Source organism: Perna viridis, chromosome 1 (genome assembly GCF_037379345.1).
Source record: "Perna viridis isolate PV_CMFRI_1.1 ecotype Kerala chromosome 1, ASM3737934v1, whole genome shotgun sequence".
Lineage (NCBI taxonomy): Eukaryota > Metazoa > Mollusca > Bivalvia > Mytilida > Mytilidae > Perna > Perna viridis.
Window position 1 is genome coordinate 59,196,121 of NC_142445.1, and position 15,487 is coordinate 59,211,607.

Sequence of the window (15,487 nt, forward strand, 5' to 3'; positions counted from 1 at the left end):
CTCTCTATGGTATCAGCCTTAACATCAATAAATTTCTTCCCAGCCACAGATGTGCGACTTCATGCCTAATACCTTCAAGCAAAACAAACATCATTAAGCAAAATTTGAGATAAATCTTCGAGTTATAGTATTGTATATTATGTCAAAACGACATGAAGGTTATGATCCCGGTGTAGCTTTGTATGAATGATGCAGATCCTTAAAATATATTATTGTTATATCCGCTAGTTTATCAACATTATTATGGCTTTTCTGTGTCCCCTGCAAAGAGACGGAGGGTACGTTCACTGACCTTCGCACCTCTGTATTTGGTACGTGACAATTGTCAGAACTAGAAATAAGCATCTTTGCTGAAGACCTTGAAATGTTTATTGCACTAACTGAGAGATGAAAACTTTGAGTTGATTTTAGCTTAGACTATGCATCGAAACGCTCCAAAAATAATACCAACTTTGAATGGTTTTATTCTTCTATATTTACACGAATAAGACAATATGTTTTTCTTAAAATACTTTTGGTAATAGAAAGTCTCAGACTTAAGCTGTCGGAGTTTTTAGACACTTTATCGTGTAAGAAAATGTAAATGCTGAGTGACTAATCCTAACTATCTCTAACTTAACTATCGTTTCCAAACAAACGAACTAGAAGTTCATTCTTTACATGTATGTGTGAACAGCTATAATGTATGTCTTTTATCAATTGATATTGGGCTGCTTAACAACGCTTTTTATGTTGCATGAGATGCAAACTGTCTGTCCAACAACAGGTATCGACGGTGTTTATGTTGACGTTGTGTCGATACTTAAATCTTAGTGAAATACACATTTAAAATCAGATTATCAAAATTTATATTTTGACATTAATTTGAAAGTCTTATTCAATAAGATAGTTATTCTAACTTGAATTATGATAAGATTATTTGGGATTCGCACCAAGATTGTACATACATATTTTTGTGGGTAAACAAAGCAAATTACTAATGTTTTACAATGTTGTGGCCTGTATGGGTAACAACATTTTAATTGACGGCAGCGAAGACAGAACCAGTTTATGGCCTCTGTAATACAAGGTTCTCTTTATCGTTGTATGTATACTGAATATGTAGTTTTAATGTTTTTTCTTTAATACCATATACATACCATGCCCGACAATATAACCGTAATAGCTATATTTGACAATGTCTTTACACCTTTTGTACTGAAGTCATCACTTTCTTTTGTTTATTAGTATGAAAAACACATTTATTTTTCCTCCAATGCATATAATGTTCTTTAGGTTAGCAACCTCCACACCTTGATGCTATTTTGTAACGCAAGATGTATCAAAAGAACATATGTGATTTTTCACCCTTTAATATACCTAGAAGCCAAACATAACAACATTATCTTAAATTGTTGATCAATCAAGAGGTTATTGTATTCTTTATCATATGAAAAATGGATTCAATTCTGTTTCGTATGAATGAAATAAGTAAGTAGCGGTTGAAAACTGTAAATATAGTTACTGACCAGTTCATTCACAGAAACCATAGGTATTGTTGTCAGTACGATGACACAGAAACACTACTCATTTAAAAAAATAGTACAACCTTAAGGCTAAGCAACATCGAAATTTGAAGGCACATCAAACCATTACAAATTGAAACTTTATAATATTTTGGTTATTGAACATTTTACTACTTTGAACTAAAGCTTTAGTATTTTCAAAACAAAATAAAGAGAAAAGGAATCATTGTACGACTTGTTTTGCGTAAAAACCACGATGACTCCTGAAATTTTCAAACTTTAAGTGATCCTCAGAACATTAAAGTATTTAAGTACCAGTCCATATAAAACTCGGGCACTGTCAATGGTAAAGTGATTCATGGTGTAGAAAAACCCCTCCAAACAAACAATGTTTTTTCAGTCTACATATGTTATACTTTCACATAACGATAATCATTTCCGCATTCAGATCTGCACTTTTTATAAAATCATACATTTATCTCCCACTAACTAATCAAACAAATCAAGAACGATAACTCTTGCAAAGTGTCAATTTTATGTACTATCTACATGATTTTTATCTCAAAAGCCCAACAACCTAATGAAAAACTAGCACTGGTTATGTGATCAGTAACTCTTTCTAAACAAGAAATAAAACTGAATTTGGGGGGTTTCTGACAACCATGAATCACCTTCTGTCTGATTTTTATAAAGACTGCTACTTAAAGAGATGACCAAGCAAAACTATGTTTATTTCGACTAGATTTTCCATCCTTATCAAAATATTTGCCTTTTATAGGTGTTTAAATATGAAAACACATTGTTCACAGTTCTTCCTTATTCATAAAATATAATTGTATTGAATCAACTACATTGTTGTTTTAAATGATATCGCAGACTTTTTGTAAACAAAAATGACATTACATTTTGTAAAACAATATAATTAAGTATTGTACAAGGTCTATTGGCTTTGTTTGTTGTAATGAATTTTCATTTACAAACTTGATAACAATAATTGTTATATTGCGGCAAGAGGGGGAACAATTCTTATGGTCGATGAATATTTATTAAGATTTGATCAAGGCCTCCTCTTAATCTGTACTTTATCTATGGACTATATTATAATATATGAAGCATATTGAACGTAGATAATCCTCTATTTCTAAACATGAATTAATCTCCGGCAGATTTAAATCTGTTTTCAGAGAGAACACCGTTATTGCAATAAAAGGTAATGTTTTAGTACTTCATGCACTTAAATTAAATGTACGGAGATGTTACATCCAGGTTACAAAGAGCCTATCTAGATACAAACAAAAGCATGGTGTCAAAATAAGAGATAAACGATTCCTTTATTTCGACAAACCATAGATGTTTTGGCATTTAGATATATAACAGTTGATACAATGTAGATTACCATAATAAATGAGCTTGCTCCTGGTAAATAAAAGTAGTACTATCATGAGTAACAGGATATGTCAAGGCAATTTAGTGCACATACTGATCGCTGTCAGAACTAATTTACCAAAAAAAAATAGCCCCCCCCCCAATATTAGACTTAGGTATGTAACTTGTACATATTTATGAAATCCTACATGTATATACCCTATTGGAACGTGATATTGATAAAACAAAGATTTTTTTAACCATGAAGTTAAAGGTTGAACATGAGGCGCTGCTCGTCTCTGCATGGACTTGTTTGTCTTTCTTGGTCACTGTCCTTTTCAGTTTATGGGTTCTCAAACTTGCTTTTGTTCTTGTATTTCCCATCTTTGTTATCCCCCTTTTCATTGGCACTCCGGTATTTCCGCTCGACAGTTTTTTTTTCTTTTTGAAACAATGATTGACAGCATTAAAGGGAGATTAATATTCGTCGCTATAATCCAACGTCTAACCAAACATCTTGCGCAATTAAAATTTGCGATTTTGCTTAACCCTGTAAATATTACATGACGTAGAAATATAGCAAGTATGTCGTTTTCCTGCACTAGACAGGGGTTGAAGTACCAATTAGTATTTGGTAGACAAATTTATCTATCTCAAGTAGCCAACATCGTGGGCCATAAATAGTGTAAACCTCACACCCTGTCATCATAATTTAAGAATGCTTAGATGTCATCAAACATTCTTTCTGTAAGTATTGAATGACATCCTGTTTTACAGTATGTTAATATCACTGTTCCGTCATGAAAAGATCCTGCATATGGTAAATGTATATAATAGATAATCCATTATAGTCTTCATATCTACTATTCGGTTAATTCAAATTCGTAATATAAAATGAATTTATAAAGATAGTGCATTCATTGTTACATAATAAACATTTTCCAAGTTTGTGATATTTTACTTGCTATAACAAAAAATAAGCTGATGTATCTTTTTATACACCAAAGACTGCTTAATAATTATTTGAATTTCAAGTATATGACATTTTGGTTTGCTAGTGTTAGGATTCGTTCCTTTGAAAATCATGTCTTCCCGTTTTCAGCATTTCGTCTGTACTTTCAAAATTCGGCTTACATTATTTTCTACTTACATGTTCCTCTTTATAGTCATTATCGGTAGGTATTACACGTACATGTATATAAAGATATAGCAATGTGATTGGAAGAATGTATACATTTAGAAAAGCATTCCTCAAGAAGCAGTAGGTAGTCTCAAATAGCGTATAGTTTCTGCCAGATTGCACGAACACAGCAAAACAATATCTGTATAACTTATTTATGATTTGTTGGAAACAGTACATACTGTAAAAGAATGTCGTAACAAAACCAAAAGTCATGTATACTCTTTATAATATCGAGGACCATAAATTCTACATACTCTCCACTTGATATCACTAAGTACCATGATAAATCATTCGGCTTATCATTTGCTTTAAAGCAGATTTTTTAGGGAAGAATGTTGGAAATTATCGGTGTTAGTCAGTAAAAATATTCATCTGCCAATGTGTGCCCTAGAATAATTGGTTAAATACTATTTAAATTTGGTTACATAAATCGGGTACTTGGCGTTAATCATGGAATTTCAAAAGGCTCAGCGGATTTTGCTTTGTCATAATCGTCTTGTAAGGAATTTTTACAAACTTAAAAGAGATTACTGGAACTTTTCTATAGACTTTCGAAATGACTAAACAAAGGGTTTAAAGTTTCTATCAACGTCAACGGAAAGCACATTGGTTTCCTTATTGAATTTACAAGTAAAACAAATGTGATGTAAATTAATTTTCATACAGGGTTCGATCTCATTAGACTGTATTTGTCACCACTTCAAAAGTTCTATGACGACAGTCTTGTACCCTGTCGATTGATACAGTATGTCCATCGTGAACTAAGAATAGCTGTTAATACAAGGGTGATAAACATAACCTTAGCTTGTACTCGCCACCGACTAGCTGTAATATAGTTGTACCCCAACTGAGGTGAAATATCAATAAATAATTTCTAGTAAATAAAAATGTCCGGAATATTCTTACAGAAATGACCATAAATATTATCCACTCTACATGATGTCAGCATATGCTTCAGTAAATCATGGAATTTATGATAGCTTCAAAGTAAAATTTCGGAGGGTTGGGTATTGGAATACTTCTCTGTCCTTAAAATGACCTTTCAAATATTCTTGTGTTTATATTTTGGTTATAAATCCATTATTAATTTTTTTCCAGAGAATGTCAAGGACAGCTCCGTGAACTTGAACTTTAATTAACTTAGTGTATTATTTCTGAACAAAAGGTAATGCGATTATGGTGAAAGTTGGCATCAAATGACACCTTCATGTCTCGATCATTGCCAGTATATTACCAAAGTATCATAACACTAAAAGTACTATGGTTATGAACTTCATCTGTAATGCTTGCATAAGTTAGGAACCTTGAAACGAATAGAAAAAAAGCGCAATATGTGGGTACCTTTTTTAAAAAAGTTTATAGTCATGCTCACAATAACGCGTCTTTTGTCTTTTACATCCTCGTGAGTATAAAAAAAATATAAAGTCCTTATAATAACATAACTATCTAGAGCTTTTGTGACTGAATTTAATATAACAATATGGAATTATCAAACGAAGAGGAACAAGATTAGGAAGTACTTGAAATTCTTAACTAAAATAACGTCGGTGATGTAATTCTACAGAACAGGTATAATTGTTACCTGTATCATGATGTGGAAACTTTCTTTTATCGACACTTTAATCTACATTTTATTTGCAGTTTAGTTGGGTAAATTTTATCGGATAATAAAAAGTATGTGTTAGTAAATGGAACCAAAAGCGATGCACTATAGTTGCACTTAGATGTCATCAATGTTTTACCGATTATGAGCATCCTATCTTTTATACAAACTTTGACATGTGCCCGATACATGTATCATACATTACAAAATATTTTTGCTATCTAGATGCAACATCCCCAGTTACTCGTAACACATTTCATTCAGGTGTAAGTTTTTTAGGCTTTGGTGTCTTTTTCATTCATAAAGGCCAATCTTCAGGTAATTTTAAAATCAAATCAAGTTATCAATTTCCTTCAGAAAAGTTCAAAGTGTGGGAAAATTCCATATAAGGCTAAAATTTGATATTCTAATATGATTAAGAATTATGAATGAATGTTTATTAACCTAAACTATTTGTTATTTTGCCAGATTTGTGGTTAATTCATAATGATCCATTTGTTCGACCTATATCTATGATAAGGTGTGGAAATTCTTATTAAGTTCTTTGTTTGCTTAGCCAGGTGAAATAATCCAATTAATGTTAAAAACTCATTTGTTATAATTTTTTACACGAACAAAGAATTTCAGCTTAGTTTTTAGTAGTAAACAGTTTTGCAGATAAAATATCTACTGAAGAAAGAAAAAATAAACAGTGGTTAGAAGATTATGTAAGGTGTTTACTCTTGAATAATTAATTGCAGGACAAAAATACCATAAACCTGAGATAGATATGATACCCCAAAATAAAATGGAAAAAGGAAAATTAAGACCCTTAATTCAGAAACTATATAGGACAGTCACGAGAATAAGTTTGCAATTCGGATGAGTGCTCTGTTGGTCTTAACCACTTAAGCCGCAGTGAAAAATGTTTATCAGAGAAACTGCACTGATTTACAATTAAAAATTAGCATGATTTACATTTGTACCATGTTTGCCATCTAAACAAAGTTAATTTCCTCTGAGGACAACATAAAACCACCAATCTTACATGTAAGTCGTCCCAAAAAGTAGCAAAAATAGGACCCATAGTATTCTGAAGTGTTTAAGAAAGATATCTGTTCCTTATTAAATTCAATTTGTATTTTGGCCAGAATTTTGTTTTTGAAGTTCTAATTATTGAATTAAATTATATTTTTCTCTAAATGGTAAACAAAATAAACTATTGTTACGCTTAGAAAGGAATGGATCTTCTGTCTATTGTTGAAAATTCTCAAAAGTAATAGCCAGTTAGTGCTCTCCATACTGACAAAATTTCAACTGAAAAATATAGTTTCTACTTTCCTTTTACAAAATAGAGAAAGAGGTCAATTACTGACCTCAGCTTAAGAATGTCTCATTTTCAGATACTTCTTTAACGGCAAATATATATTGATCATTATTTGTCAAAGTTCAACTATTAATATAATATTTCTATTGGCATAATAAATCTTTCAAAAGGCATCGTCCGCGAAAAGCTTAATATACAGCTCTTTGGCGATAGTGACCTCAATTCTAGTGAGTATACGATATTTCTAAAATTTTCATGCATTAAATTTCAACATAGAAGGCTTGTTCCGCATAAATGCTATCTCTCTGACAACGGTAAAAAATTACATTAAGATACTTTTTATACGTATCCGAGATATCTAGAAAACCACATCAAATGTTTAGTCTCATTATACTTTTACGATGTTACGAATTTTATCATGTCTCCTAATGATGAGGTGTGTAAGTCACAAGTATACATCAGATTGTCGTGGTTTTATAGGTGAGAGAAACTGTAACCACAACTATGTGTCGTAATGCTTCTTGATTGTTTCGGAGCTGTGTGGATACATCATATGTATGTTAACTTTAATATGCAATAATGGTGAATGGTAGATCGATAAAAAAACATGTACGAACATAAAATGTTTTCTGATGGTACTAAAGAATACTTTACAGGTACAATGTATTTGTGGAAGAAAAAAATGAGGATGGGCTGTGTTTAATATCCGTTTCTGCAAAAAGCCATATTATCTAGTGAAAATTCTTTATTTTTACTCTAATATATCTTACATATAACACTTACCATACATAATGAGGTTTTACACTTATTAGATAGTAAGTTTTAAATAATTAAAAAAAAACTTGAAACGTGCAATTAGAACTCAACTTGTCATCGGTAAAATGTGTGCAGTACCGTTTGTACCTACAGATCTTTTTATAACTACCTGTATATTTTCGTATTTTGCTGGCGATATTAAAAGACTTATAGTCTCCCGGATATATCGAGTTCTGCCACGGGGTCATTGACTTCTTAATAGTTGTCCCAGTAGTCTTGAAATGGAAACATTTAATAGCTTATTTTCATATTCAGTATACGCTATTAAACAGTAGTACAAAAGACTAATTAAAGTCAATTATGATAACAAATTAAGCAATGTCCAGAGTTTTAAAGGTTCACCAAGTATTCTATGTACTCAATCATACAAAGGCAGCATTCAGTACTTTGTTCTAGTCGATGTTTGTACCGTTACGGACTCTTACTTTCTATACAGATTTGACAGTTTAATGATGGTTAACTTGTAAATTGGGTTCAGTATAGTCTGACTGGCTACCATAAGGGCATTTATATTATGTATTTTGACGTCTTCATCTGTATATGTTTTGGTCAGCCAAGCACATTTTTGAAGGATGCTGTGTCTTCATAACAAGAATTGTTAATATCACTGCTGACTGTTCTTGAGGTGGTTTAGGGCTAAGAGTTAACTAACTACCATTGTTTTAATGATATCTCATAGAAGTTTTTAGCAAATTACGCGATCCTTCAAATTGTAATTTTCAATGACTAAACTCAATTATAACAAAGTAATAATACATATTGTGTCACAATCACAACTCTTTTTCTCGTTTTCCCGTGAACCCGAATTAACCCTTTAGGCGTAATCTGCATTGTCCAGTCAATAACATTTAGTTGCTGTGTTCGTCATTAACATCCACGGAGTCGCTCTCTCCTGTGTTTTTCTCTTCAGTGACTCTTTGACTGAAAACATTGAACTTTTTTTTTAAGTTCATCCTCTATGAAAGCGTTGATAAATCCTGTAAATGGTATAAATCATATGCAATCCTTTACATTTTAATTATAACTACATGTATATCTTACTATTTGACAGATTCTTAACTATTTGATTTTGAAGTTTTTATGTCAAAGATTAATTTATGGGAAATCAGTATGTGCTCTAAGTGGAAATTTACGATGGTTCGATGAATTATGAACTACTACATACATGTATTTACTCGTGAAATTAAGGTTCATTTTATAGAAAAACTTACGACTTATTGGCAGTAACTAGTATTGAAGGATGGAAAGATTACCATACCCCGGACCTAAGGAAATATACAACTGTAGCACTTGCATTGAAAAATAGCCAGTAAATTCTTAGTACGCGACGGCATCATAATCATGATATTAATATCCCTGTTCAATTGTTATGGTAATAATCCCTTAGATTAGATGTAAGGTGTTAATTTCGACCGACAAAACAAAAGAATTATAGGCAGGTGACTTTAATGTTAAGGCGTGTTACCTAAAATCATTTTTGCCTCATTTGTCATAAGTCTATTTAAATGGGAGAAAATCAAACCTCGCCGTCTGAGCCGCTAACAAGTGTCTGATGTCTATGATCGTGTTTCTTGTAGCGAAAAATATGCATGTAACACCGTCTGGGGTCGGGTAACTGTAACAGGTAAAGATAATTACCTTTCACTGAAACATAGACATGTAGCGCAACATTAGTATTTGATGCTTCAAGTGATGTACTTTTGGTCTCATGGTGTCTTCACCATATGCGTAATTGTCGAAAAAATATGTTATCTGATTCAAAATCATTTAAAATTGATTGTGTTATTATTTTTTTTCTCTTTGTATTTGATTTTTTATTGTAATTTAAACACATGAGTATAACAAAAAAAAACAATCATTTACGTCTGATAGCTAAATCTTATTGCTCTTGAAAAAAATGACCTGATCGGAACATAATTGCATTGATAGATATGTTAGTTACTCTAGTTTGATGCCTACAGACGACTTTTCGTGTTTTAACAATGGAAACTGGTTTGGAGAAACCATTCAGATCATACAAGATATGTGTGACACAGACAAAATTTGATCCAAAAAATTCCATTATTCCAATCATTATGATGTCAGAGAGAACTGGATTTATTTTGTATCGAAAATAGATGAATTTAAGTTCCTAACAAATCAACTAAGTTATGCACAAATCACAGAGTTAGTTCCCTTTTTTAAACTTTTTAGTGCCTTCATTCTAACCAATGCAGTAAATTACAAATCAAACATTCATTTTTTTTAAAAAACAACAGGTTGTGGTCTTGAATGTAGGATATTTTTTTTCGGATAACCGATATCCTTCTTCAGCATATAACTAACAGTATATATATCCGTGCGCGCACAATAGTTTTCATGAACATTTAAGAGAAAATTCCCTAACTTCGAAAGTGAAATTCCTGAACATTTCTAGAGATATAGCATTACGATACTGCAGAACTTACAGTTTCGCTTTCTAGAAAAAAATTAGCCATGCTAGAAAAAATTACAATGTGTATGTTGTGTATGAACAATGAAAGTGGAGTAACACATTGTGATACATGCTATATATATTGTTTGAAAGTTATATGGTTTCGCGTTGTTGTGGTGTTTTTATTAGACATGGTAATGCGCGGAACTTCAAACTTTTGACTTCCGATATTAAATATTAATTCAGGAAATAGTGGGAGTTCCTGTACATTGTTGCCTGAAAGAAGTCACAATCGACAGTACAACAAATGATAAATCATTTAAAGGATATAATAGGTACATGCGGTTTCCTTGTCCAACCCAGTGTCCTTACAGTCCAACCGTTCTCGCTCGAATGGTATCACCCCCTGTATAAGTTATTGTATAACGTGGATGTGGTTAGGTTGTTGAGTGTAAAGATGTTGACAACATTCATATTGCTTGTAAATGCAAATAATTGAAACATTTGTCACCCTTACGGGACATACTTTACTAGTATATATATTTACTCAGGAAACTAAATTATCTTCGAACGCCATATTTTATGCACTTCTTATCCATGTTATCGCAGATCGATCGTTGAAGTGCGTTGCACCTGAAATTTTACTTGGGAGGGGTCAAACATCAAAGGTTTTTGTTTTAGATAACTTCCATTTCGTGTAATCAATATTCATGATCGATTTTGTGCTGTATACTGTAAAGGAAGCCGGCGAAGTGTGGGGATTTGGTCTTGAGAGATGAACCAGAGAACGACATCTTTTAGGATCATTGAACAATAAAAATTACATAAGTGAATATAGCTTAGAACCCAGTTTCGTGGACCAGAAGGTTTTAATTAAGGATTATTATAAGAAACAAAATTGAGTTTGTTAGAGTGTCCATAGGTGGGATTAGCTACATGTCCATGTATATGCTTTAAACTGATTTAACTTAACACTGAAACTTCAATGACTTTCTTGAAAGAGCCCAAACCCGGGTTCCAAACAGATTATAAAATTATATACCCTTATTAAGTTACCAACACCAAACATTTGTAGCATGGTCGTAGAATCATAAAAAGACGTATCGGATATACAGCCATCTGAGCCAGGTGGGCCAAATAAGCTTGAACAATACACAAGTGGAACAATGGTTCATCCATTCACATGTCAACAGCATACATACGGTAAATTAAGTGAATTTATCTGCAATGCGACCCCATTAAAATCAATCCCAAATCAACCGTTTAAATGAACGCCCAATTTTATATGCCTGTTTGTCGCAGTTCATGCATGCCTGACCAATTTCAATATTCTGTTGTTAGTGTTAGTCACATTTTACGCTCGTGTTCAGTTATCTAATATCTGCATCAATAAAAAATAAATGTGGATATACATTACGAAAATTATGATAATAATGCATTTCGTTTGAACTCGGTGTTAACATTTTCCACAATAAAGACTTTTAACAATCCCCCTTAGGTGAGCTATGTTCATCATTAAACAAAAATGCACTAACTGTGTTGAAGAACATCCCTTTCATGAAACAGCCAATCAGATTACGATATAAGTAGTCACGTGAGATAGGTATGTATTTTAGGTATATAGTATAGGTAATAGTAGCGTTGTAAACTAATTACAGGTGACTAAAGTAGGCTAGGTTGGTGCAAACAGAACAGCTGATTCTAGACAAAACTTGCATTTTATTAATCATGGATTTTAAAGATTCTGTGGATAAGCAGTGTGAATCAATAGACTTCTCAAACTCATGCAGACAATTCTATATGACAAGGATGAAAGCTACTGAAGACTTTAAAAAACAAGTTGCAGAATCTGAGACGTCGGACTTCAAACGCAGAACGACAATAGACAATGCCATGGAAACACTTAAGAAAGAGATGGTAAGAACTTAATAAACTAGTAATATCAATGGTATAAAATGGTTTATAAAAACAGTTAAGCAAGTGTGTCTCTATATTTATAAATTTATTTATTAAATATATGAAAATTGCGAACTTAGAAAAAAGGTCCTTCCAATTATTTTTATTATGTGGGCCTGTTTTCATGTTTTTGTTTTCTTCCAAGAATACTTGATTCCTTTTTTATTTAGGTATCCAATTGAAAGGCGCGACAAAGAATAAAGTTTACAATAAACTAAGAATAGAACTTAAAATGCACAATCATAGATAGAAGTAACAACCTCTATACATACTACATTGCATATCAAATTCTAAACTTTGTGTCACTTTAACCTATTGTACTTACCCAGTTGCTTAGGAATATTGAGAAATTTCATAGCTGTTTTTTAATGTCTTCTGTATATTTTTATGCAGTAAACATTTTAAATATTCAATTCGTTCTCCCAAGTGGTATTAATGTCTTACTTTTTTTTTGTTATATCTTCATTTTAAATTTTCAAATTTATATACACGATCTTTGATAATATCGTAAAATGCAATTGATTTTACTGTTCAAATTTGAGTCCATATGCATTTTAAAAGGTATACATTTAAAAAAATAACCTAGAAAAATACCATACTGTATAATTTAGATTCGGAATTTTAGATAGGCTTATACGCCATTGATGGGCAATTATGGTTTCAATAATATCTTTAATGATACATTGTAGCCGACTAGTATGAGATGGCAAATTCACATAAAAGATGGCTCACTGGGGGTGTAATAAACTATTATGCTTAGTTTACAGAAATCTGAACTATCAAAGCAACTTTGTTGATAACACTTCAACAGTATGTCACACCTGGACAGGTAGATGGTCACAGGTGAAGGGCCATCAAAGCAATACACATCTCCAAAAACCTTTCATATCAACAGAGATCTACAGTTATAATTATGGCTATATTATAGACTTCCCGTTATATATTGATCATAAGTTCGATAAGTTATGTTGAAAAGGCATTGTGAAGTCTAGATGATATGGCTTAAAAGAACTTTTGACCTCTCTTTAAATGTTCCAAAATACCCCTATCTTTCAATCTTGACCTACCCCCTACCTCGTTAGGTATAACGTTTACTACTCTAAAATCAAAAAGAAGACATGGCATCGCGACATGAATCTCGAATACCTTCGAACGGTGCCAGTAGGCTTTAGACTAATTGCCATTGAACAAAGCAATTTTTCACGTACAATTTGGTCCCTCTGAAGACATGAAACACGTTATGACGCAATCACCGAGACAGATGACATGCAAAGCAATTAAGCCTCATTATTAATAGAATTTTTGCACACCAGTTACATTTAGATGTAAACAAGCAACGTGTGTTTGTCACTAACAAAAAGTAAAGATGACCAGACTTTGACTTTGAAAATGTTAAGTTGCGTTCGTTAAACTTTGTCAAATATTTTATTGAAGTTCAAGTTTTTTTTCTATCACAGGCCTCACTGATGGACCAAGATCTATCCCTGATGAAACAGTTACTGACACTTAACGAAACAATAGAAGAAATCAAGTTTAAAAGGCTTCATGCATCTAGTAACAATTCCTTGGAAACGAGTTCGTGTTACCTTGGAAACAGCGAATGGTCCATGGAAGGTTCCGAACAAGTGATAAATTGCAACTTGCAATCAGACCGATTGAATGTTCCAAAGATTCAAATAACCACGAACAATTGCAGTTATGATATGACTTCAAAGTATAACGACAAAAGATCGAACAATAATTTTGTTGAAAAGGACATGGTTATTGGAGGGAAAACGCGACACATAATTCATGGAAGAGGCAATTTTTCTTTGGATTCTGGTTACGATGAAGCAGACGACTATCAAACAGATCACGAACTGCCGGTGTAATGGACTGTTGTCCGTCACAACACAGACATTATCTAACCGCCCATCATATTGGTACATTAGTCCACAAATATAGACATTAATCAATCAAATTAACACGGCTGTGGACGGCTTGTTCCTTGATTATAATCTATAAATGAAGGCAGACGATTTGGACGGAACACGAAATACAGGATGGCGAAAGAGATTTGTCCACAAGGTAAATATGTAATCTGATAAAAATAATATATATTATAAGATTATCTTAATCAAATCTTAATTTCGATAATCATTCGTGTTAATCTTATTAATATAATGAATAATATAGTTATCTGTCAATAAGCACTAATAATCTTAATCTATCACAATAGTTGGTCATCGAAATTCCTTCAAGCCTTTCTAAAAACTTGACTTTAATTACTGACACTTTGACACAACTTATTTTATAATCTCGTCTAATTCAATTATTGTTTTGCCTTTCAGTGCTATGCCCGAAAAGGACAACAAGACACGCGGCATTTGACATTCTTGATGCCATGATTCTGGTCGGTATATGCTGTTATATGTACTATTTTTGATTTGTTAATTATCTTGTTACAAATAAATTGTTGAAATGTAACCTTTCCATTCATTGTTTTGAATGATGTATATGCAAGTGAATAAAAATAAAAAGACTGCCCTGTATAACAATGCTATATTTTTACATAGTACTTTCGTAAAGAAGGATCTGAGATTTCCACACAAAAAAAATTTTTAACATCAATATGGTTTCATAGGAGACATTTTAAATCTTTACAAAGAAAACTACATTGTCAAATCCTGCAAACAATCAATCTGTGATAAACACTTAAATGTAGATCTGTTGATTTTTTATCTCTAAATTTGTTAATTAATTAAGATTACTTTTACAGTATATATTTTAATGTAAAAATACGTCTGGCTGAATATAAAAAAGCATTTGTAAACACATTTTATTAAAATTTGAAACTGGTATTATGAATATTCTTCCAGATTCAAAATTTTGGAAAACACACAAGAAATAAAGTAAAAAAAAACGACTGTTACAAGTGTAGAACGATAGATAGTGACGTAAATTCCTACTACATTTGTATAAAACAAAGTACAGTTAACTTTTAACAAAGGGATTTGGGTTATATTGTGTAAATATAAGGTTTTGATTTTTTCTTGAAAAATAAACACCTCAAAACAAAACCAAAACCGTTGTCATACCTAACCTTACGACAAATGCTGGCTGACATAAGGTATATAAATGACCTTTGGTAATCTATCTTACCTTTAGACCAGACAATAGCCTGTTCAAACAATAACTGAAAAATGCAACTAAACAACACTGAAAAGTAAACTACACAATACCATATATACAGGTTCGTATATATAACATATTATAATGGTAATCATATATGTTTCACTGAATCCATGACATATCTAACGCCATTTGAGACAATTTTCTTCTGTCTGTTTTGCCTACCAGA

General features: G+C 32.0%; 1 protein-coding gene across 1 annotated transcript; it reads left to right on the plus strand.

The window, feature by feature from the left end:
- Window positions 1-11,827: 11,827 nt before the first annotated feature.
- Window positions 11,828-14,613, plus strand: LOC148629614 (uncharacterized). Its single transcript, XM_088554217.1, has 3 exons — window positions 11,828-12,108; window positions 13,605-14,214; window positions 14,478-14,613. Exons 1-2 carry the CDS (start codon window positions 11,920-11,922, stop codon window positions 14,016-14,018), a joined length of 603 nt encoding a protein of 200 aa, XP_088410343.1. The 5' UTR covers window positions 11,828-11,919; the 3' UTR covers window positions 14,019-14,214; window positions 14,478-14,613.
- The last annotated feature ends 874 nt before the right edge of the window (window positions 14,614-15,487 follow it).